This window comes from Helianthus annuus, chromosome 4 (assembly GCF_002127325.2).
Source record: "Helianthus annuus cultivar XRQ/B chromosome 4, HanXRQr2.0-SUNRISE, whole genome shotgun sequence".
In the NCBI taxonomy this organism is placed as follows: Eukaryota; Viridiplantae; Streptophyta; class Magnoliopsida; order Asterales; family Asteraceae; genus Helianthus; species Helianthus annuus.
Window position 1 is genome coordinate 38681316 of NC_035436.2, and position 23806 is coordinate 38705121.

Below are 23806 nucleotides of genomic sequence, written 5' to 3' on the forward strand. Positions count from 1 at the left end.
TTTATTGTGTGGAATGGTATTATGAGATTCAAGCTAGGGAACGACTTAGGGTGACAGTTTTGTGCATGGAAGGCTCGATTTTATCATAGTACCGTTTGAGTGAAGGACATGCATCGTTTCAGTATCAGGAAAGGTTAAAGAAACCGGTATTGTACAGGTATTTTTGTATGCATGATTTTTGAGAGATGCTAAAAACGCAGTAGTGCATGAATTTTTACATATATTACCGTAAATCTACAGTGGGGTTTATGTGTCATTAAGGTGACCATATCGTGACTAGCAACACCAATTACCAAAATCTACTGTTGGCCTAGATTAGCTTTTGAAAGATTGAAACTTGAGTTATAAATGAATAAATGATGTTTTTATACAGTTTTTGTGTCTAAAATGTCTACTTAGACGAGCTCTGATACACAGTGGCGGATCTTGACCTAAAACTCAGCATGGGCCGATGTTTTCTGGAGATAAAATCAGCCTGGGCCGAACCAATACACATTTAAAAAAATTCTCGAAAACCTAAAATTTAACACTACTGGGCGAAAAAAACCGCACGGCCCGAGGCCCGGTCCAGCCTCCTCTAAGTTGCGCCACTGTTGATACATATTTCATGTAACGAATTTAATTGAGACTTCTAGTAGTTGATGTATGTTTATATAACTTTCAGTTCACCATCTTCAATGCAACAAGCAGTTAATATGTCAAATAGATTCATGAACTTTGCCCTCAACAGTTGTAGTTTTTCGAGTTACTAATCATAATAACATGTGTTGTGGTATAACATAACGCCCTGGTATGTCACTGCCACATACGTAATGAACTTTAACTTTTTTTAACGGCAAACACTGGAGTATCCTCATTCTACCAGCGGAACCACCCGATCATATCCATCTCAATTAGGAAACAATGCCTATACACCAATTCAGGAGTAAACCCAATAAATCTGGGAAAAACCACACTTGTGAGAATTGAACCCAGGACCTGATGGTCCCTAAACCTTGTCTCACCCCAAGAAGCCACTAGTCTTTAATGCACATAATGAACTTTAACTAACCCATCATTAAATTGTCACGTTGTAGTTTAACAAAAAATTACAAAAAAAAAAAAAGTTTGATTGGTGCGTTGGGGTGGACCCAACCTGATTTAGCAAGCATTAAAGCCTATGATATAACTTAAAATATATTTTTTAAAGGCCAACGAATCCTACAAATGGGTTACTGTCGAAATTCACCACATCGGGATACACTCACCTCCGAACCGGGGAAAACCTTTACCTAGGGCCGAAGCCCGTTAACACTCGCCTTAAGGCACCACAGTGCGGTGAGGTAAAACCCGCTCAGTTCAAGGATCGAAGTAGTGATCTCCACCTATTCGCCTAGTCTCCCATCATCACCAGGTGCCGCAGAAAATAACGGGGAGAGCTGGAATCAAATTTGAGTCCCTTAGAACACCAAGTCTCTCCCTTAACACTCCACCACCATCTCATTGGCAACTTAAAATATTAATTGAATTACTTTTTCTGTTAATATTACTATATAAAAAAATTCAACCAGAAAATAACAAATGAACTTTACGCTTTTATTAAAGCCTATGATATAACTTAAAATATTAGTTGAATTACTATTTTTGTTAATATTACTATATAAAAAAATTTCAACCGGAAAATAATAGATGAACTTCACGCTTTTATTTGGTCCAAACTTTTTAGGTTATTAAACGAACAAAATAAACTTTAAATATATGTTTGGTTCACCGAATGTTTGGAATCAGAATTGGAATTTATATAGGAATTGAAATAGAAATTGTTGGAATTGGAATCTCAATTCCATTTTTGATGTGTTTGTTCTCAAATAAATTGGAATTTATCACTCTGACCCTCACCATCCCAATTCGGGTCGAAATAGTTTGAGACGAAAAGGTCCGGGTTGAAATGGTACAAGTCGAAACTGTACGATGTCACCAGTGTCGTCTGCGTTCACGAGCGTGGGTGGCCTTTTGCCATTAGGTCTACCATGTTTTACCACAATGTGTCTTTGGGCGGTGTGTCGGGTCACCAGCAACGTCTGTATTCACGGGCGTTGATGGTCTTTTGCTATTAGACTTACTCGGATGATTGGGCTTTTGTTGGTTATTCATAAAAAAAGGTTATAGACTATCAAGTAGGTAAACGAGGTTTTCATGATTTGAGTGTGTTTTGGGATCTACTCTGAGGGGCCTCTATAGTGCGTACCCGATTATGACAACGTATGCTAGACCTCCCTATATTTGCGAGTAATTCACACCTTAAAAAAATGATTTGACTGTGTATTTTGAGTTTTTTAGAAATACAAAAAAAAAACACATGCTTTCTGCCATTTGATAGTTAGGTTGAAGCTTCAACTCCGTTTCCCTGCCGGAGACGATGATGAATCGCACAACTTTCATCAAATTAGGAGGTACCAACTCCTTCCTTCTTCATTCTCTCTCATCTTTCCAATTCGGTACTCACACAGCTTCCCTTCACTCCAATGTTTCCTCTTTGGTTCATAAAATTACCAACTTGAATGATGCCTTGAAAGTGTTCGATGAAATGTCACACAGACAGCCTTTGCCATCTGTTGTTAAGTTTAATCAGTTGTTGACTGCTGTTACTAAAATCAAACATTTTTCTTCTTCTCTTGACCTTTTCAAACAAATGTGTTTCCTTGGTGTCCCTGATAGTAATTACACATTGAGCATTGCAATCAAGTGTTGTTGTCAGCTGCATCGCACCAAAGACGGTTTTGCACTCCTAGGATGCTGCTTTAGACGAGCTATTTCACCCAATGTGATATAATGCCCTCTTAGATGGACTTGTACTTGAAGATAAGATTCTTGAAGCGGAGATGTTGTTCAAAAAGCTCATCAAGTAAAAACTGTGTGAACATGATGTCGTTACGTACAGTACAATGATTAAAGGGCTTTGCAAGTTCGGTAATAACGTTACAGCACTTGCTTTGCTCATGCTGATGGAGCAAAAAAACTGCAAGCCTGATATTGTAACATATAGCACCATCATTGATAGTCTTTAGAAGGATAAAATGATTGATGATGCTTTCAAGCTCTTTAAAGAGATGGTATTTTGGAAAGGCATTCTACTAGATGTCATAACATACAACTCTTTAATCTGTGGTCTCTGTAAGTTAGGTCGTTGGGATGAGGCCTCAAAGATGCTAAAAGAAATGGAGGATGAGAACATTTCTCCGGATGTGCAAACCTTTAATGTATTATTTGATGCGTTTTGCAAGGAAGGTCAAGTAGGAGAAGCTGATGTTATCAACATCATGATTGAGAGAGGTAAGGCTCTAGACTTAGTGACATACAACTCACTTATTGATGGTTACTGTCTTCGAGGTGAAATAATCAAAGCAAAAACAATTTTTGATTCAATGACACTTAGAGGTCTCGTTCCTAATGTTGTTACTTATAGTAGTTTATTAAATGGGTATTGCAAGAATCTGAATATTGAGAAGGCTGAGCAAATGTTTCATGAAATGACTGTAAAAGGTTTAAAACCCAATGTAGTCACTTACAACACTATGTTACATGGATTCTTTCAGGTTGGGCGATCTACTAGCTACTTACTGAATCTGTGCATCTGCCTCCCTATTGGCCCTGACTATTGCCCTTTGTTGCTGTAATTTCTTCATTCTTTTCCTCCTCTCATGAGCCATTCTATTAAACCAACCTCTTTTCTTAGTGGTAAAAGGTTCCTCTGACTGTGCCTTAAAGATAAATATTCCCTCTTCTGTATCGGCTGAATATCCTGAGGGATCAGGCTGAGATGATGTTCCCTCATTTTTCGGTGAACTATCTAAATGACGATAAGCGTCCGATGTTCCTTGATCATTCATACTGTAAACTAACAAATAGTCAAATAACACATAACACATAATCACATCAGTTATTTCCTAACACAGAATTTGAAATTTCAGTGTCAGCAGAACACTTCTTTGGCTTAAACCAGTGACTGTAGCTCTGATACCACCTTCTGTCACAACCCCCGACCCCTACCCGGGAGCGGGCGGCTGCGAGCCTCAGGGCGGGTGGTATCGGTGTTTACTAATTTTGGTAGCGGAATACATCAGGACCGTAGTTAGGAAATATTTTATCAGAGTAAAACACCAAATTTTTATAATAAAAATTTATGGGGATAAAACCCAAGTTCATTTGTTAAAACATTGGTAGGGATAAACCCTAATTATTGAAAATAAAAACTTCTTGTTTATTTAGGTAACTTTTAAAGCCACTTTTCCAAGCCTTCAGTGCTCTCCAGCTGGCTTCTATTTGGCTTTCACATTATGTTACCGGAAACGCGTTTTAAAACATTTTGTCAGCAAGAAATACTGATGAGTGCATCCTAGTTTAATCAAAACAGTTTTATCACTTTTACAGAGTTGAGGGCAACCCGCAATTACATTTGATTATATCTAATCAATTACTCATTCAGTACTGTCAAACCCTGACTTGTGGGTCATATTATCCATTGGCTAACTCTTTGTCCAATGATAACGTTTTCCACATTTTGTATACAAAACCCCAACATACCGGCAGTAATTGTAGAATCACAAATACTCAATTACTATTAAGTGTAAGTTAAGAACATTTGAGGTTTTGGTAAAACATTTTGACTTAAATAAAAAGGTGGCAAAAAGCAGATGTACTCACATTGCAAATTTAGATAATACTAAGGCTTCCTGAGAATCTCCGGGTTATTATCTATTAAATCAAATAATGCACACATGTTAGTAAAATAACCCAATTCAAGTTAACCATACAAGTCGAGACAGAATTCTAATGACTGAGTCGGGCAGAGCCGACATGCATTACGGAATCCTAAATCAATCGGGTGTACACGCGAGACAGAATTCCAATAACGGAGTCGGGCAGAGCCGACATGCATTACGGAATCCTAAATCAATAGTGTAGGGTAATAGCAGGGTTATAGTACTTACAACGAGGCAAAGCTTCGCTTTATAGTGGGTATTATGCCCGAGCAGAAATTCTAATTATAAGAAGTTTAAGAGAGAATCGAGAAGTGAACGAGGAACAAATGAGCCCTGACCCCCTTTATATAGGCTGATCGAGGGGTCTGTCGCGCCCTGCAATAGCCAAGGCCTAGGCCTTCGCGGCCCGCGAGCGCCAGAAAGGCCGCGATAGCTTTGACTAGTCAGAAGACTAGCCTTGCCACGTGGCGGCTTTGTATGTCCGGCAAGTTATAAGGCCTCGCGCCCCGCGACAGACCACTGAGGTCTTCGTCGCGCCCCGCGAGAGACTACCAAACTTGATTTTTGTTGTTTTTTATAAGTATATGGTTATTCCGGGTCCGTTTCTCGCGTACGGGGTATATTTAGGGACATATAGGGTGTCCATAATATTTTTAGGAGGGTTGTTATATTGTTCGTGCATATGTTGAGAGAAAGAAAATTTTGAACGAGTTGAACTGCAGGTGAAACGCTCTATTTATAGATGTTTTAAGACCTCGTCGCGACCCGCGGTACCCTTAGCTAATCCCGCCACGGCCTGCGATTGTCACACCCTGGCTTTGCGGAAGCGTGGTTAATTTGGTGTGACTTCTTAATACCATAGCTTAATCATAACAAAGCTATATGAATTAAAAACATGCAAGATCATCCATTAAGTTTAAAAACCAAATACAATACCATTGTCTTAACGGGAAAACACCCTAACAACCATAACATTGTTCAACAAACAAACAGAACATAAACATGGTTTAAGGACTGTGACTTGTCCAGGAAAGAGTCACATTCCCTAAACCCCGGATGACCTCGGAAACTAGTGCAGCGGGAAAACGTGCCATACCGTGCCAGATCTTTTAATTCCCTGAAATACATGTAAGTTGAAAAATCAACAATAATGTTGAGCGAGTTCATGCGAAAGTGAGTAAATAAACCTTTGTATTTATCAAAATCCTGGTATGTAGCAAATAAGGAAAAAGAGATCACCAATGGTTTGCAAGGCCATTGATACGTGTGAAGTGCAAGTAGGAAGACTCAACCCTTGCGATTTTGCGTCGGGGCACAAAGTCACCCCGAGGTCCGTTATGCTGGACCTGGGGTTGGGCTCGCTACACCCAGATAGATCTACCGCTTACGTCCCTCGGTCCTACAATGAGGATTAATGGCCTCCAGTTCCCGCCTACCCACTCACATGATCTAAGTAGTAACCCTCCTTACGCTAACCATACCATGTAAAAAGTACTCGTAATCATAGTAACATGTATTTCACCCCCGCAGTTTAGAAAACTGAAAACAGTTAAGAGAAAAGGGGGACATGAACTCACAGTCGGTGCGTCTCTACCAAGTACTCCAAATCAGGCAGCTGTGCAACGACCTACATGTGCTAATTCTATTAGACGGACGGCCGTGCCTTAGCTTTATAGTTTAAGTTTTTGGGAAATAGTTAGACAACTATTCCGTGTTTACTTTTCGTATATACTTGATAGTTAATCTCCTTCCCAAGGATGGGGGATCTAATACATGTGCGTTCGAATTATAACATTAAGTCTCACTTAATATATTTTTATTTCTAATTCCAAAATATAACTATTTTTCTCAAAAATATTATATTTCCATTTCACATAATTTTCCCCAAAAATAATACGTCGATAAAATACGTGTTCATAAATATTTCCGTATAATGCGTAAGTTACGTTTTAGCGTTCGAGTGGTAATAGTAATTACCGGTGTAACTCATATAGTTATCGTAGAGGCGTTCGTATTATTTTGGTTCTGTTAACGTTCATAAATATTATTTTTACTCTAAAAATAATATTTATGTATTTTTCACAAAATAATCATAAACAGTGTGGTGAAAATATATTTACTAAATACATATATCTATCACGTTTAGTTTTTGTGAAAATCCCACCTCCGATATTTTGTAAATAAAGTCGTGGCGAAATATATATTTGAAAACATGTCGAAAAGATATTTCTAACACTTATAGTGAAAATAATTCTAAGTGTTATGTTTTTAGAAAAATTTCGCCAGAGTTTTCTCTGGAACTGGAGGTGGCCACGCTTTCAAGCGTATCATTTTCTTTTACAAAATCAATTTCAACAACTTCTTTATTCAATCAAACAATTTCCGACACAACAAACTAGTCGACAAGTATGTAAATCGCATAAGTCACATGAACTTGTAGTTTTTCCGAAACTATAGTGTAAATCCCATTATATATTGTGGATCTTTATATAAAGTAATTCGATCTCGTAAAAACCTCATTTTTAAAGTAAATCCGTCTTTACAACTTCCCGTCATCTTTTCCAAAGATTGTTATTTTGTCGAAACTTTTCATTTCACAAGTGTTTACACACTTGTGGTTTATAAAAATCATGCTTGTAAGTGTAAGATCTATTTTTAGAAAACATGATTTTTCTTGACACTCGGTCCTTTGAATATACCACTTGCAGATACGTAGATCTGCTAGTTTTAAACACTATTTTACAAGTAAAACATTTTTACACAAGTTCATGTTTCGCGTGTGGTAGAGTTTCACCCTTTAACCCTTGTTTCATTCAAAACAAGCTTATGTCAAGATCCATGACCTTAACCAAACCGGGTTAAATGATGATCCGAGCTACCACAACATAGATCGGGTCTAGATAATCACACCAAATCAATACTACAACATTTACACAACTTATGAGCTTTTAACCAACAATACTTGCATTTTTAGTAAACTTTAATGCATGATTTTATAAGATTTCGAGTTTTAACCGTTACAACACATATTAACCACCTTAGATTAGTTCAAGAGAGTGTTTTAAGCATTATACCTCTAGCTCGAGGCTAGGGAAGAATCTATGCGAAAAATGCGTGGATAAAAGCTAGATAGAGAGGTCCTTCGTCTTCCGTTTGCTCCAAGGCTCCTCGTATGTGACCCGTAACACTTGTATATGCTTGGAATGAGGATGATCAAACTCGAAAATGGATGTAGAGGGGGAGGGGGTTTCGGTCGTAAGTTGTAGAGAGGGGAAGAGAGAGTTTGGTGGATGTTGTATGGAGTGTAAGTTCTAATGTGCCATCACTAGTACTTATAGACAATCTCAACATGTTTATCCAATGGACTTTGTGTCTAATTGATTTTAGACAAGATAGATTATTATAATCTACAAAGTACAAGGGGTGTCCCCCTACATGGGGACGGTTTGTAATGGGGGGGGTACCTAGTTCGAATCCAACCATTAGTTAGTTGATGTTTAGTTAGGTTAATCTAGTTAAGTTAAGTGATTAACTCGGTTAGTGGTGTGATGTGCTTTATGGCGAGTGTTAGGGTGTTCAGGGACCCTAACTGGCTCAGAAAAAGACCAATAATATTAATGTCAATATTTTTATGTCCCGGGTATAGTGCGGTTGTTCGGTTGGACAGTAATCCGTTAAAGCGCTTAACAAAGCTTTTAAGTGTCGTAAGTACCATTTTTAGTGACACAACTTATTCCTGGCACTTTGGAAAGTGTCTAGTAATATTTTTCACATGTTTTGGCACTTTATTAGCTAGCCAGAAACTGAAATGTTAATTAAAGTGCTGTGTTTTGTGCTCAGTGTATGTTTTAGGCACATCTAGTCATCGTAACTTATTCCTAGAGACGCAGTTCTACAACCCTTGTATCCCTACACTCACTATGGGTGTAGTAAAATAATTCTGGCTCATACAGGCCTTAGAGGCAATATCTGCCTGATGCTGGCTTTATCAGCATGTTCAATAGGTTATCCGTTCATAGTGCTACTGTGCTTTTGTGCATCATGTTTGTCACTAGAATTCAGCATGTAAATAATGTAGTGACAGCAAATAGAGTATGATGCAAGTATGTACAAGTATCAATAGTCAAGTAGCAGTTCATCAGTAATTTCAAGTAAGCACAGTAATTAAGCAGCAATTAATTATTAATTAAATCGTACAGATACCTGGTTTAGTGAGGGTTGTCACATTCTCCCCCAGTTAGAAAATTTTCGTCCCGAAATTTAAGTTCTGCTTGTAGAAGCAGGGTTCTTGGGAAATAGATGGGGGTATTTCTCTTTCATTCAGTCCTCACGCTCCCAGGTGAACTCAGGACCATGGCGGGCATTCCAACGAACTTTGACGAGCTTGACACTGCTCCGGCGGGTCTTGTTCACTTTCCAATCCATGACCTCAACGGGTTCTTCAACGAAGTGGAGCGTGTCGTCAACATGAATTTCGTCGGTAGGAATGACAACGGTATCTTGTATTGGACTTTTCTTCAGATTGGATACATGAAATGTATCGTGAACTCCATTTAGCTCAGCAGGTAAGTCCAGCTTGTAAGCTACGGTCCCCATTCTTTCCAAAATCCTGAACGGACCAATATATCGCGGATTTAACTTTCCACGCTTCCCAAAGCGTGCCACACCCTTCCAGGGTGATACCTTCAACAAAACCATATCACCTACCTCAAACTCTAGAGGTTTCCTGCTTCGATCCGCGTAGGCTTTCTGACGGTCACGAGCCACACTGATGCGTTCTCGTATCTGTGCAATCTTATCTGTGGTTTCCTGGACTACATCAAGACCAACCAACTGTCTATCACCTGCGTCAGACCAACAAAGCGGTGATCTGCATTTGCGCCCATATAAAGCTCCGAATGGCGCGGCACCAATACTGGTGTGGTAGCTGTTGTTGTCTGAAAATTCTACCAGAGGCAAATGCTTATCCCAGCTACCGCCCAAATCCATAACACATGCTCTCAGCATGTCCTCCAACGTCTGAATCGTCCGCTCGCTTTGACCGTCGGTCTGCGGGTGAAACGCGGTGCTCATATTCAACTTCGAGCCAAAAGCTTCTTGGAAGGATTGCCATATCCTTGACACAAACCTTCCGTCTCTATCGGAGATAATCGAGAGAGGTACTCCATGGCGTGTAACAATTTCTCTCATGTAAATTTCAGCCAATTTGCTTGTATTATCCTTTTCTCGGATAGGCAAGAAGTGTGCTGACTTCGTTAATCGGTCCACTATCACCTAGATGGTGTCATGGCCTCTTGGCGTTCTTGGCAATTTCGTAATAAAATCCATGGAGATTTGTTCCCACTTCCACTTGGGAATCTCTGGTTGTTGCAGAAGTCCTGAAGGCTTCTGGTATTCCGCTTTAACCTTAGCGCAAGTTAAACATTTGCTCACATAAACAGCCACATCGCCTTTCATCCTAGGCCACCAATAATAATCCTTGAGATCTTGGTACATCTTATCCGCTCCAGGGTGGATAGAGTACCGCGACTTGTGAGCTTCATCGAAAATAACCCTCCTTAAACCTCCAAACAAAGGAACCCAAATCCTTTTCTCAAAACACAACGTTCCTTCCTGGTTTGGTACCAATAACTTCTCCATCCCACGGAGATACTCTTCTTCAAGGTTTCTTTCCTTGAGAGCTTCTTGCTGCGCTGTACGAATGCGTAAGGAAAGATCGGTCTGAATAATCATCTCCAAAGCCCTAACCCTTATGGGCTTGATCCTCTCTTTTCGACTTAGGGCATCGGCGACCACATTCGCCTTCCCTGGATGATACTTTATCTCGCAGTCGTAATCATTCAACAGTTCAACCCATCATCTTTGCCTCATATTCAACTCCTTCTGGTTGAATATGTGCTGGAGGCTCTTGTGATCTGTGAAGATTATGCACTTCGTACCATAAAGGTAGTGTCTCCAGATCTTTAATGCAAAAATCACTGCGCCAATCTCTAAATCGTGTGTGGTATAGTTCTTTTCATGTACCTTCAACTGGCGTGACGCGTAGGCAATAACCTTTTGGCGTTGCATCAACACACAACCCAATCCTTGACGCGATGCGTCGCATTATACCACAAAATCATCTATACCCTCTGGTAGGGCTAAGATTGGCGCGTTGCAAAGCTTATCTTTCAATACCTGAAACGCTTCTTCCTGTTTGATTCCCCAATCAAACTTCTTGTCTTTCTGCGTGAGGAGCGTCAATGGTTGAGCGATCTTTGAAAAATTCTCAATGAATCTTCGGTAATAGCCAGCCAAACCCAAGAATTGCCGAATCTGGGTTGGGGTCTTTGGAGTTTCCCAATCCTTGATCGCCTCGATCTTGGTTGGATCCACGTGGATTCCATCTCCATTTACCATGTGCCCAAGGAATTGCACCTCTCGTAGCCAAAACTCGCACTTAGAGAACTTGGCATACAGTTGTTCCTTCATCAGCAATTCCAGAATGGCTCTTAAATGCTGCTCGTGCTCAGCCTTCGTTTTTGAATAAATCAAAATATCATCGATGAATACAATCACGAACTTATCCAAGTACGGCTTACAAACTCGATTCATTAGATCCATGAATACTGCAGGTGCGTTTGTCAACCCAAACGGCATAACCAGAAACTCGTAGTGCCCATAACGAGTTCTGAAGGCTGTCTTTGGAATACTCTCCTCCTGTATCCTTAACTGATGGTATCCAGATTGCAAATCGATCTTCGATTAGAAGCTTGAACCTTGAAGTTGGTCGAACAGATCATCAATCCTTGGCAGAGGATATCTATTCTTGATCGTCAGCTTGTTCAACTCCCGGTAGTCGATGCACATCCGAAAACTACCGTCCTTCTTCTTGACAAACAAAACTGGAGCTCCCCAAGGCGAGAAGCTCGGTCGGATAAATCCCTTGTCTAACAACTCTTGTAGTTGCGTCGACAGTTCCTGCATCTCAGACGGAGCAAGTCTGTAAGGTGCCTTAGCCACAGGCGCGGCGCCTGGAACTAAGTCAATGCGGAACTCCACTTGCCTTTGAGGCGGCAAGCCAGGTAAATATTCTGGGAAGACTTCGGGGTACTCCCTCACGACAGGGATGTCTTCGATCTTCAGTTCTTCAGCTTTCTTATCCACAATGTGTGCCAGAAAAGCAACACATCCTTTCTGCAAGCACTTTCTTGCCTTCAGACAGCTAATAATCCTCAACGGCGTCTCACGCTTCTCTCCGTGAACGACAATGGTCTCACCATCTTCGGTCGGGATACGAATGACCTTTTCATGACAAACTATCTCTGCCTTGTTGCCTGATAACCAATCCATTCCTACCACCACGTCGAAGCTTCCCAACTGGACTGGTAGTAGATCTAGAGCAAACTCACGCTCTCCCAATTCGATCACACAACCTCGAATCACTTCGTTAGCTTCTACTAACTTCCCATTCGCCAATTCGATCGAGTACGGAATATCTAACTTACTAGCGGCTAAACCAAGCATATTCTTAAATTCTAACGACACGAAGCTATAATCGGCGCCAGTATCAAATAAAACGGATGCATAGCGTTGGTTTACAGGGAACGTACCAGTGACAACATTGGGATCCTGGCGCGCTTCCCTTGCTTCTATGTTGAAAACCCTTCCGCGGGCTTGGTTTAATTCCGGGCAATTCCTCTTGTAGTGCCCAAGATCACCGCAGTTGAAACATCCGGGTCTCTGCCCATTTCCACCACCGTTTCCAGCTTGATTGTTTCTCTAATTACGATTCATGGCGCCCGCTTGGTTTGCATTATTGACCCGATTCCCATCACCTCCATTGTTCCCTTGGGGGCTATTTCCATTACCACCACGATTATTTCTATTCCCAAATCCTCCTTGGCCTCCCCGGCCAGCATTAGCGCAACAGGAATCCTTCAAGTGACCAGTCTTTCCACAAGCTTCACATACTTTTGGCCCGCATCGACCAGAGTGATGGCGTTGGCAAGAGTTACACTTGGGATGTGCACCCATATATCCCTTACCTTTCCTCCTACCACCAGTTGTATCCTGAGCTGGCATACTTGATTCCCCTTTCTTAACCACCACCCCGGTGCCCTGCTTGAAGTTTGAAAACTTCCGCTTGTTCCCTCCTGATGACTCCACATGAGTCTCTTTCTTCTTTGGCTCAACTTCATCAAACTTGTTCAAACGAATTGCCTCCTCTATGAGAGCCACGCTCAAATCAATGGCTTCAGTGATAGTTGCAGGTTTGGAGGAGGTCACCATGCTTATGATTTGAGGAGCTAATCCCCAAATGAAACGTTCAATTCTCTTGAACTCAGGAGTGACCATGTAGGGTACCACATGCGACAAGTCGTGGAACCTCTAAACATACTCTGCTATCTTTGGACCTTCCATTTTCAAATGCCAGAACTCGGTCTCCAATCTCTGGATTTCAGCGCGGGAACAGTACTTTTTGCGCATGAGTTCCTTCAGTTCGGTCCAGGTCAGTGCGTAGGCAGCAGCTTCTCCAAGTGTCTGTACTTGCAAATTCCACCAGGATAGGGCTCCATCCAAAAATAGCCCAGAGATATAGGTGACTTGCTGATCCAATGCGCATTTGCTCATGCGAAGAACGGATTCTGTTTTCTCAGCCCAGCGGACAAAGGCGACAGCACCTCCTGTGCCATCAAAGTTTACGGGCTTGCAGTCCAAGAACTGCTTGTAGGTGCACCCTGCACATACATTATAACATACATCTGGCATTAGCATTCTCGCTAAGGAAATCCATTTAGGTCATGGTATGTCTTAATGACTTAGGGTTACCATGAGGTGGATTGTTATTATTGCCAGTGTTGCCAGAGTTGCTTCCACTCATTCCTCCTTGAGAGGCAGCATATTGAGCAATGGCAGCAGCAATGACTTGTTGTAGTTCTTCCTGAGTCGTAGGCATTTGCTGTTGTTGACGTCTTGGCGGCGTCTTCTAAAGATGTGTTTACGTCGGTCAGGCCATAGTAAAGCGTACGTATATAGTAATAGTAATAGCACATAACATCTCATGTTATCAATATATCACAAATACTAATCACACAACATCCCATGTCACAAATATTATACACACAACATCCATTGTCATAAAAATATAAATAAGCAATCAAGCGAATCAAATATGATGAGAATACTGCGATTGCCATATATCGAGACCACGTAGTAAGTGTATCAGTACATCACTGTGTCATACAATCATCAATCAACTAGGGGCTACATCACCCCTATCCAAAAACTATATCAAGTCAGTGTCAAATACATCAAATACATCAAATATATGTCAACAAAAGTCAGAATCATCATGTAGTCTCCAAAAATGCTGTGCAGTCAAAAGCAATCGCGGTCCTCTCACCAACGTCTACCCAACAGCACTGATGAGCTCTATTCAGATGGCGGTGGAGGAGGGGGAAAGTGAGTGTGTAAAACAAACGACGTAACTGGAGCCAGTCCTCCTCCATGGCTCTCTGAGTACGGATGAAAGAAGCGACCTGCTGCTCTAAAGCAAAGAGGCGTGCAACATAATCTGGGGGTACAGGTCGAAATGGCTGCAAAGGAGAGTGTGTCTGACCATGGCACGAACATGGTGGCAGCTGAGCTCTCTCAAGCTCCTGGATACGCTGCGTGTGTGACTCATGCTGAAAAACGAAAGACATCAAAACGTCCTCTATAGTGTGTCCCACATGGAACGGATGGTAAGGATCAGTAGGTGGCATGACAGACGATGACGGCCAAAGGAATGGCGTACTGGTGGGATCAAAAGGTGCCACATGAAAAGGAGAGACAGGGGGTACAACAGGTGGAAACTGTGGCAAAACAGGAACAGATGTCGGTATATGCCCAAAGGGATGGGCCGACGAGCCCTCTCCAGGTCTCGCTGGAGGTACAAACTGAGGAACCTGAAAAGAGAAATCAACATGTCGTGTATCAGTGTGGTGTGGGGGAATAGGTGGAACATCCTCATCAGCAGGAATCCATCCGTGCTGTGCGTGCTCGTCCGGTGGATCCATGTGTGCCGCGAACAGTGCATGCTCGGGCTCTAGTGGAACGGGATCAGGTGGGGGAGCAACAATAGGGTGAACGGGTGCAATGTGATCGACAGGATGGTCAACAGGTATATCAACAACAGGTGGGGGAACAACAGGGTCGGCAGCAATAACATGATCACCCTCCAGATGATCATCGACAGGCGGGTCAGCTAGAACAGGCTCAACAGGGATGCCAGCATGTATGGGGTCATGCTCAGGCATAGGGTCTAGAGTAGCTGCCTGCTCAGGGGCCAAGGCAGGCTCAGGGTCATCAAAAGCCATCTCGAAATCGAACTCGGGGTCAATAGGATCGACTGGGTCAGCTGGATCCTCCATGGGCTGATCCATCGGTATGAACTCTATATCATGATCCGGGTCGAATCCCGGAGGAAAGATAGGATCCGAATCCTCTATGTCATCATGGTCAAACGCAAAACTGGGAATAGGAGCAACTGAGGATGCCTGGTCAGGATCTGAACCATGCGAAAAGTGCTGTGCGCTCAAAGGGTAGGAAGGTGCGGATGCCACAGACTCAAAGGAGTCTGGGACCGGAGAATGCGCAGGCGAATCCTCGGCGGGAGCATCAGCTATCATCAGAAGATCGCCAGCAGGAACAAGGGCCGCGTCCTGGATCTCATCCTCGAGAAGATCATCATCCTCTATGGGCTCATCGTCATACAGGTCAATATCGTCGTCAGCCTCGGCGTCAAGAAGTAAGTCATACGCAGGATAAACGGCTAAGGGTATAGGAGCCGGAATCTCTACTAGTGGTAGGTACTCAACGGGAGGGCCATCTGCAGGCTCATCAGCACCCTCAGGTAGTGCGAAGGGCTGAAAATCGTCCTCGTCAGTGCTGGTGTAGTCAGAAGTGTGCACCTCGTGCTCTGAGGATGGGAGGTCATCAGATACTACAGGTATAGGTCCGGTGGTGTCCGAATTGCATACGCATAAACATGTCGCATGGCACATGCGATTCATGATGTCAGTAACATATACACAAATATGCACAAATAATCAGTCATACAAGCAAATAATCACATAAGTCACCAAGTAAGAAATCACATAATCCTCCTAGTCCCACTAGCCTCCCAGTCTCCTAGACTGACATTCCTAGTCCCACTAGCCAAATTCTTCCCAGTCTCTAAGACTGCTCTATCATCCACCTCGACCTCCTAGATCGAGCCTCGGCCTCAATCACCGAGCCTCAGCCTTCATGACTGAGCCTACTCTTCCTAGTCTCACTAGCCATCTACCTTGATCGTCAGCTTGTTCAACTCCCGGTAGTTGATGCACATCCGAAAACTACCGTCCTTCTTCTTGACAAACAAAACTGGAGCTCCCCAAGGCGAGAAGCTCGGTCGGATAAATCCCTTGTCTAACAACTCTTCTAGTTGCGTCGACAGTTCCTGCATCTCAGACGGAGCAAGTCTGTAAGGTGCCTTAGCCACAGGCGCGGCGCCTGGAACTAAGTCAATGCGGAACTCCACTTGCCTTTGAGGCGGCAAGCCAGGTAAATCTTCTGGGAAGACTTCGGGGTACTCCCTCACGACAGGGATGTCTTCGATCTTCTTTTCTTCAGCTTTCTTATCCACAATGTGTGCCAGAAAAGCAACACATCCTTTCTGCAAGCACTTTCTTGCCTTCAGACAGCTAATAATCCTCAACGGCGTCTCACGCTTCTCTCCGTGAACGACAATGGTCTCACCATCTTCGGTCGGGATACGAATGACCTTTTCATGACAAACTATCTCTGCCTTGTTGCCTGATAACCAATCCATTCCTACCACCACGTCGAAACTTCCCAACTGGACTGGTAGTAGATCTAGAGCAAACTCACGCTCTCCCAATTCGATCACACAACCTCGAATCACTTCGTTAGCTTCTACTAACTTCCCATTCGCCAATTCGATCGAGTACGGAATATCTAACTTACTAGCGGCTAAACCAAGCATATTCTTAAATTCTAACGACACGAAGCTATAATCGGCGCCAGTATCAAATAAAACGGATGCATAGCGTTGGTTTACAGGGAACGTACCAGTGACAACATTGGGATCCTGGCGCGCTTCCCTTGCTTCTATGTTGAAAACCCTTCCGCGGGCTTGGTTTAATTCCGGGCAATTCCTCTTGTAGTGCCCAAGATCACCACAGTTGAAACATCCGGGTCTCTGCCCATTTCCACCACCGTTTCCAGCTTGATTGTTTCTCTAATTACGATTCATGGCGCCCGCTTGGTTTGCATTATTGACCCGATTCCCATCACCTCCATTGTTCCCTTGGGGGCGATTTCCATTACCACCACGATTATTTCTATTCCCAAATCCTCCTTGGCCTCCCCGGCCAGCATTAGCGCAACAGGAATCCTTCAAGTGACCAGTCTTTCCACAAGCTTCACATACTTTTGGCCCGCATCGACCAGAGTGATGGCGTTGGCAAGAGTTACACTTGGGATGTGCACCCATATATCCCTTACCTTTCCTCCTACCACCAGCTGTATCCTGAGCTGGCATACTTGATTCCCCTTTCTTAACCACCACCCCGGTGCCCTGCTTGAAGTTTGAAAACTTCCGCTTGTTCCCTCCTGATGACTCCACATGAGTCTCTTTCTTCTTTGGCTCAACTTCATCAAACTTGTTCAAACGAATTGCCTCCTTTGTGAGAGCCACGCTCAAATCAATGGCTTCAGTGATAGTTGCAGGTTTGGAGGAGGTCACCATGCTTATGATTTGAGGAGCTAATCCCCAAATGAAACGTTCAATTCTCTTGAACTCAGGAGTGACCATGTAGGGTACCACATGCGACAAGTCGTGGAACCTCTAAACATACTCTGCTATCTTTGGACCTTCCATTTTCAAATGCCAGAACTCGGTCTCCAATCTCTGGATTTCAGCGCGGGAACAGTACTTTTTGCGCATGAGTTCCTTCAGTTCGGTCCAGGTCAGTGCGTAGGCAGCAGCTTCTCCAAGTGTCTGTACTTGCAAATTCCACCAGGATAGGGCTCCATCCAAAAATAGCCCAGAGATATAGGTGACTTGCTGATCCAATGCGCATTTGCTCATGCGAAGAACGGATTCTGTTTTCTCAGCCCAGCGGACAAAGGCGACAGCACCTCCTGTGCCATCAAAGTTTACGGGCTTGCAGTCCAAGAACTGCTTGTAGGTGCACCCTGCACATACATTATAACATACATCTGGCATTAGCATTCTCGCTAAGGAAATCCATTTAGGTCATGGTATGTCTTAATGACTTAGGGTTACCATGAGGTGGATTGTTATTATTGCCAGTGTTGCCAGAGTTGCTTCCACTCATTCCTCCTTGAGAGGCAGCATATTGAGCAATGGCAGCAGCAATGACTTGTTGTAGTTCTTCCTGAGTCGTAGGCATTTGCTGTTGTTGACGTCTTGGCGGCGTCTTCTAAAGATGTGTTTACGTCGGTCAGGCCATAGTAAAGCGTACGTATATAGTAATAGTAATAGCACATAACATCTCATGTTATCAATATATCACAAATACTAATCACACAACATCCCATGTCACAAATATTATACACACAACATCCATTGTCATAAAAATATAAATAAGCAATCAAGCGAATCAAATATGATGAGAATACTGCGATTGCCATATATCGAGACCACGTAGTAAGTGTATCAGTACATCACTGTGTCATACAATCATCAATCAACTAGGGGCTACATCACCCCTATCCAAAAACTATATCAAGTCAGTGTCAAATACATCAAATATATGTCAACAAAAGTCAGAATCATCATGTAGTCTCCAAAAATGCTGTGCAGTCAAAAGCAATCGCGGTCCTCTCACCAACGTCTACCCAACAGCACTGATGAGCTCTATTCAGATGGCGGTGGAGGAGGGGGAAAGTGAGTGTGTAAAACAAACGACGTAACTGGAGCCAGTCCTCCTCCATGGCTCTCTGAGTACGGATGAAAGAAGCGACCTGCTGCTCTAAAGCAAAGAGGCGTGCAACATAATCTGGGGGTACAGGTCGAAATGGCTGCAAAGGAGAGTGTGTCTGACCATGGCACGAACATGGTGGCAGCTGAGCTCTCTCAAGCTCCTGGATACGCTGCGTGTGTGACTCATGCTGAAAAACGAAAGACATCAAAACGTCCTCTATAGTGTGTCCCACATGGAACGGATGGTAAGGATCAGTAGGTGGCATGACAGACGATGACGGCCAAAGGAATGGCGTACTGGTGGGATCAAAAGGTGCCACATGAAAAGGAGAGACAGGGGGTACAACAGGTGGAAACTGTGGCAAAACAGGAACAGATGTCGGTATATGCCCAAAGGGATGGGCCGACGAGCCCTCTCCAGGTCTCGCTGGAGGTACAAACTGAGGAACCTGAAAAGAGAAATCAACATGTCGTGTATCAGTGTGGTGTGGGGGAATAGGTGGAACATCCTCATCAGCAGGAATCCATCCGTGCTGTGCGTGCTCGTCCGGTGGATCCATGTGTGCCGCGAACAGTGCATGCTCGGGCTCTAGTGGAACGGGATCAGGTGGGGGAGCAACAATAGGGTGAACGGGTGCAATGTGATCGACAGGATGGTCAACAGGTATATCAACAACAGGTGGGGGAACAACAGGGTCGGCAGCAATAACATGATCACCCTCCAGATGATCATCGACAGGCGGGTCAGCTAGAACAGGCTCAACAGGGATGCCAGCATGTATGGGGTCATGCTCAGGCATAGGGTCTAGAGTAGCTTCCTGCTCAGGGGCCAAGGCAGGCTCAGGGTCATCAAAAGCCATCTCGAAATCGAACTCGGGGTCAATAGGATCGACTGGGTCAGCTGGATCCTCCATGGGCTGATCCATCGGTATGAACTCTATATCATGATCCGGGTCGAATCCCGGAGGAAAGATAGGATCCGAATCCTCTATGTCATCATGGTCAAACGCAAAACTGGGAATAGGAGCAACTGAGGATGCCTGGTCAGGATCTGAACCATGCGAAAAGTGCTGTGCGCTCAAAGGGTGGGAAGGTGCGGATGCCACAGACTCAAAGGAGTCTGGGACCGGAGAATGCGCAGGCGAATCCTCGGCGGGAGCATCAGCTATCATCAGAAGATCACCAGCAGGAAGAAGGGCCGCGTCCTGGATCTCATCCTCGAGAAGATCATCATCCTCTATGGGCTCATCGTCATACAGGTCAATATCGTCGTCAGCCTCGGCGTCAAGAAGTAAGTCATACGCAGGATAAACGGCTAAGGGTATAGGAGCCGGAATCTCTACTAGTGGTAGGTACTCAACGGGAGGGCCATCTGCAGGCTCATCAGCACCCTCAGGTAGTGCGAAGGGCTGAAAATCGTCCTCGTCGGTGCTGGTGTAGTCAGAAGTGTGCACCTCGTGCTCTGAGGATGGGAGGTCATCAGATACTACAGGTATAGGTCCGGTGGTGTCCGAATTGCATACGCATAAACATGTCGCATGGCACATGCGATTCATGATGTCAGTAACATATACACAAATATGCACAAATAATCAGTCATACAAGCAAATAATCACATAAGTCACCAAGTAAGAAATCACATAATCCTCCTAGTCCCACTAGCCTCCCAGTCTCCTAGACTGACATTCCTAGTCCCACTAGCCAAATTCTTCCCAGTCTCTAAGACTGCTCTATCATCCACCTCGACCTCCTAGATCGAGCCTCGGCCTCAATGACCGAGCCTCAGCCTTCATGACTGAGCCTACTCTTCCTAGTCTCACTAGCCATCTACCTCGATCTCTAAGATCGAGCCTCGGCCTCCAAGACCGAGCCTCAGCCTCCAAGACTGAGCCTAAAAGAATAATCATCTACCTCGATCTCTAAGATCGAGCCTCGGCCTCCAAGACCGAGCCTCAGCCTCCAAGACTGAGCCTAAAAATAATAAAATGTGCTCAACATTTGTTTATAAAAAGGTTTTGGATCTGGACTTAAGTGGTATGCAGTAAAAATGTTTTCGTGAGAGCCCTAGTGATCATAGTCTAGACTCGAGAAGGAATCCTAGTTCGCTATGATCAGAGCTCTGATACCAAGCTGTCACACCCTGGCTTTGCGGAAGCGTGGTTAATTTGGTGTGACTTCTTAATACCAAAGCTTAATCATAACAAAGCTATATGAGTTAAAAACATGCAAGATCATCCATTAAGTTTAAAAACCAAATACAATACCATTGTCTTAACGGGAAAACACCCTAACAACCATAACATTGTTCAACAAACAAACAGAACATAAACATGGTTTAAGGACTGTGACTTGTCCAGGAAAGAGTCACATTCCCTAAACCCCGGATGACCTCGGAAACTAGTGCAGCGGGAAAACGTGCCATACCGTGCCAGATCTTTTAATTCCCTGAAATACATGTAAGTTGAAAAATCAACAATAATGTTGAGCGAGTTCATGCGAAGGTGAGTAAATAAACCTTTGTATTTATCAAAATCCTGGTATGTAGCAAATAAGGAAAAAGAGATCACCAATGGTTTGCAAGGCCATTGATACGTGTGAAGTGCAAGTAGGAAGACTCAACCCTTGTGATTTTGCGTCGGGGCACAAAGTCACCCCGAGGTCCGTTATGCTGGACCTGGGGTTGGGCTCGCTACACCCAGATAGATCTACCGCTTACGTCCCTCGGTCCTACAATGAGGATTAATGGCCTCCAGTTCCCGCCTACCCACTCACATGATCTAAGTAGTAACCCTCCTTACGCTAACCATACCATGTAAAAAGTACTCGTAATCATAGTAACATGTATTTCACCCCCGCAGTTTAGAAAACTGAAAACAGTTAAGAGAAAAGGGGGACATGAACTCACAGTCGGTGCGTCTCTACCAAGTACTCCAAATCAGGCAGCTGTGCAACGACCTACATGTGCTAATTCTATTAGACGGACGGCCGTGCCTTAGCTTTATAGTTTAAGTTTTTGGGAAATAGTTAGACAACTATTCCGTGTTTACTTTTCGTATATACTTGGTAGTTAATCTCCTTCCCAAGGATGGGGGATTTAATACATGTGCGTTCGAATTATAACATTAAGTCTCACTTAATATATTTTTATTTCTAATTCCAAAATATAACTATTTTTCTTAAAAATATTATATTTCCATTTCACATAATTTTCCCCAAAAATAATACGTCGATAAAATACGTGTTCATAAATATTTCCGTATAATGCGTAAGTTACGTTTTAGCGTTCGAGTGGTAATAGTAATTACCGTTGTAACTCATATAGTTATCGTAGAGGCGTTCGTATTATTTTGGATCTGTTAACATTCGTAAATATTATTTTTACTCTAAAAATAATATTTATGTATTTTTCACAAAATAATCATAAACAGTGTGGTGAAAATATATTTACTAAATATATATATCTATCACGTTTAGTTTTTGTGAAAATCCCACCTCCGATATTTTGTAAATAAAGTCGTGGCGAAATATATATTTGAAAACATGTCGAAAAGATATTTCTAACACTTATAGTGAAAATAATTCTAAGTGTTATGTTTTTAGAAAAATTTCGCCAGAGTTTCCTCTGGAACTGGAGGTGGCCACGCTTTCAAGCGTATCATTTTCTTTTACAAAATCAATTTCAACAACTTCTTTATTCAATCAAACAATTTCCGACACAACAAACTAGTCGACAAGTATGTAAATCGCATAAGTCACATGAACTTGTAGTTTTTCCGAAACTATAGTGTAAATCCCATTATATATTGTGGATCTTTATATAAAGTAATTCGATCTCGTAAAAACCTCGTTTTTAAAGTAAATCCGCCTTTACAACTTCCCGTCATCTTTTCCAAAGATTGTTATTTTGTCGAAACTTTTCATTTCACAAGTGTTTACACACTTGTGGTCTATAAAAATCATGCTTGTAAGTGTAAGATCTATTTTTAGAAAACATGATTTTTCTTGACACTCGGTCCTTTGAAAATACCACTTGCAGATACGTAGATCTGCTAGTTTTAAACACTAGTTTACAAGTAAAACACTTTTACACAAGTTCATGTTTCGCGTGTGGTAGAGTTTCACCCTTTAACCCTTGTTTCATTCAAAACAAGCTTATGTCAAGATCCATGACCTTAACCAAACCGGGTTAAATGATGATCCGAGCTACCACAACATAGATCGGGTCTAGATAATCACACAAAATCAATACTACAACATTTACACAACTTATGAGCTTTTAAGCAACAATACTTGCATTTTTAGTAAACTTTAATGCATGATTTTATAAGATTTCGAGTTTTAACCGTTACAACACATATTAACCACCTTAGATTAGTTCAAGAGAGTGTTTTAAGCATTATACCTCTAGCTCGAGGCTAGGGAAGAATCTATGCGAAAAATGCGTGGATAAAAGCTAGATAGAGAGGTCCTTCGTCTTCCGTTTGCTCCAAGGCTCCTCGTATGTGACCCGTAACACTTGTATATGCTTGGAATGAGGATGATCAAACTCGAAAATGGATGTAGAGGGGGAGGGGGTTTCGGCCGTAAGTTGTAGAGAGGGGAAGAGAGAGTTTGGTGGATGTTGTATGGAGTGTAAGTTCTAATGTGCCATCACTAGTACTTATAGACAATCTCAACATGTTTATCCAATGGACTTTGTGTCTAATTGATTTTAGACAAGATAGATTATTATAATCTACAAAGTACAAGGGGTGTCCCCCTACATGGGGACGGTTTGTAATGGGGGGGGTACCTAGTTCGAATCCAACCATTAGTTAGTTGATGTTTAGTTAGGTTAATCTAGTTAAGTTAAGTGATTAACTCGGTTAGTGGTGTGATGTGCTTTATGGCGAGTGTTAGGGTGTTCAGGGACCCTAACTGGCTCAGAAAAAGACCAATAATATTAATGTCAATATTTTTATGTCCCGGGTATAGTGCGGTTGTTCGGTTGGATAGTAATCCGTTAAAGCACTTAACAAAGCTTTTAAGTGTCGTAAGTACCATTTTTAGTGACACAACTTATTCCTGGCACTTTGGAAAGTGTCTAGTA

At 42.7% G+C, this 23806-nt stretch overlaps 1 protein-coding gene across 1 annotated transcript; it reads left to right on the plus strand.

Annotated features, from left to right (window-relative positions):
* The first annotated feature begins 3089 nt into the window (after positions 1-3089).
* Positions 3090-3656, plus strand: LOC110933239 (pentatricopeptide repeat-containing protein At3g22470, mitochondrial). Its single transcript, XM_022176470.1, has one exon. It carries the CDS (start codon positions 3090-3092, stop codon positions 3654-3656), a length of 567 nt encoding a protein of 188 aa, XP_022032162.1.
* Positions 3657-23806: the final 20150 nt, after the last annotated feature.

Bases quoted from the DNA above. Each gene is read 5' to 3' on its own strand.
- LOC110933239 (XM_022176470.1), top strand. From the start codon at position 3,090: ATGGTATTTTGGAAAGGCATTCTACTAGATGTCATAACATACAACTCT.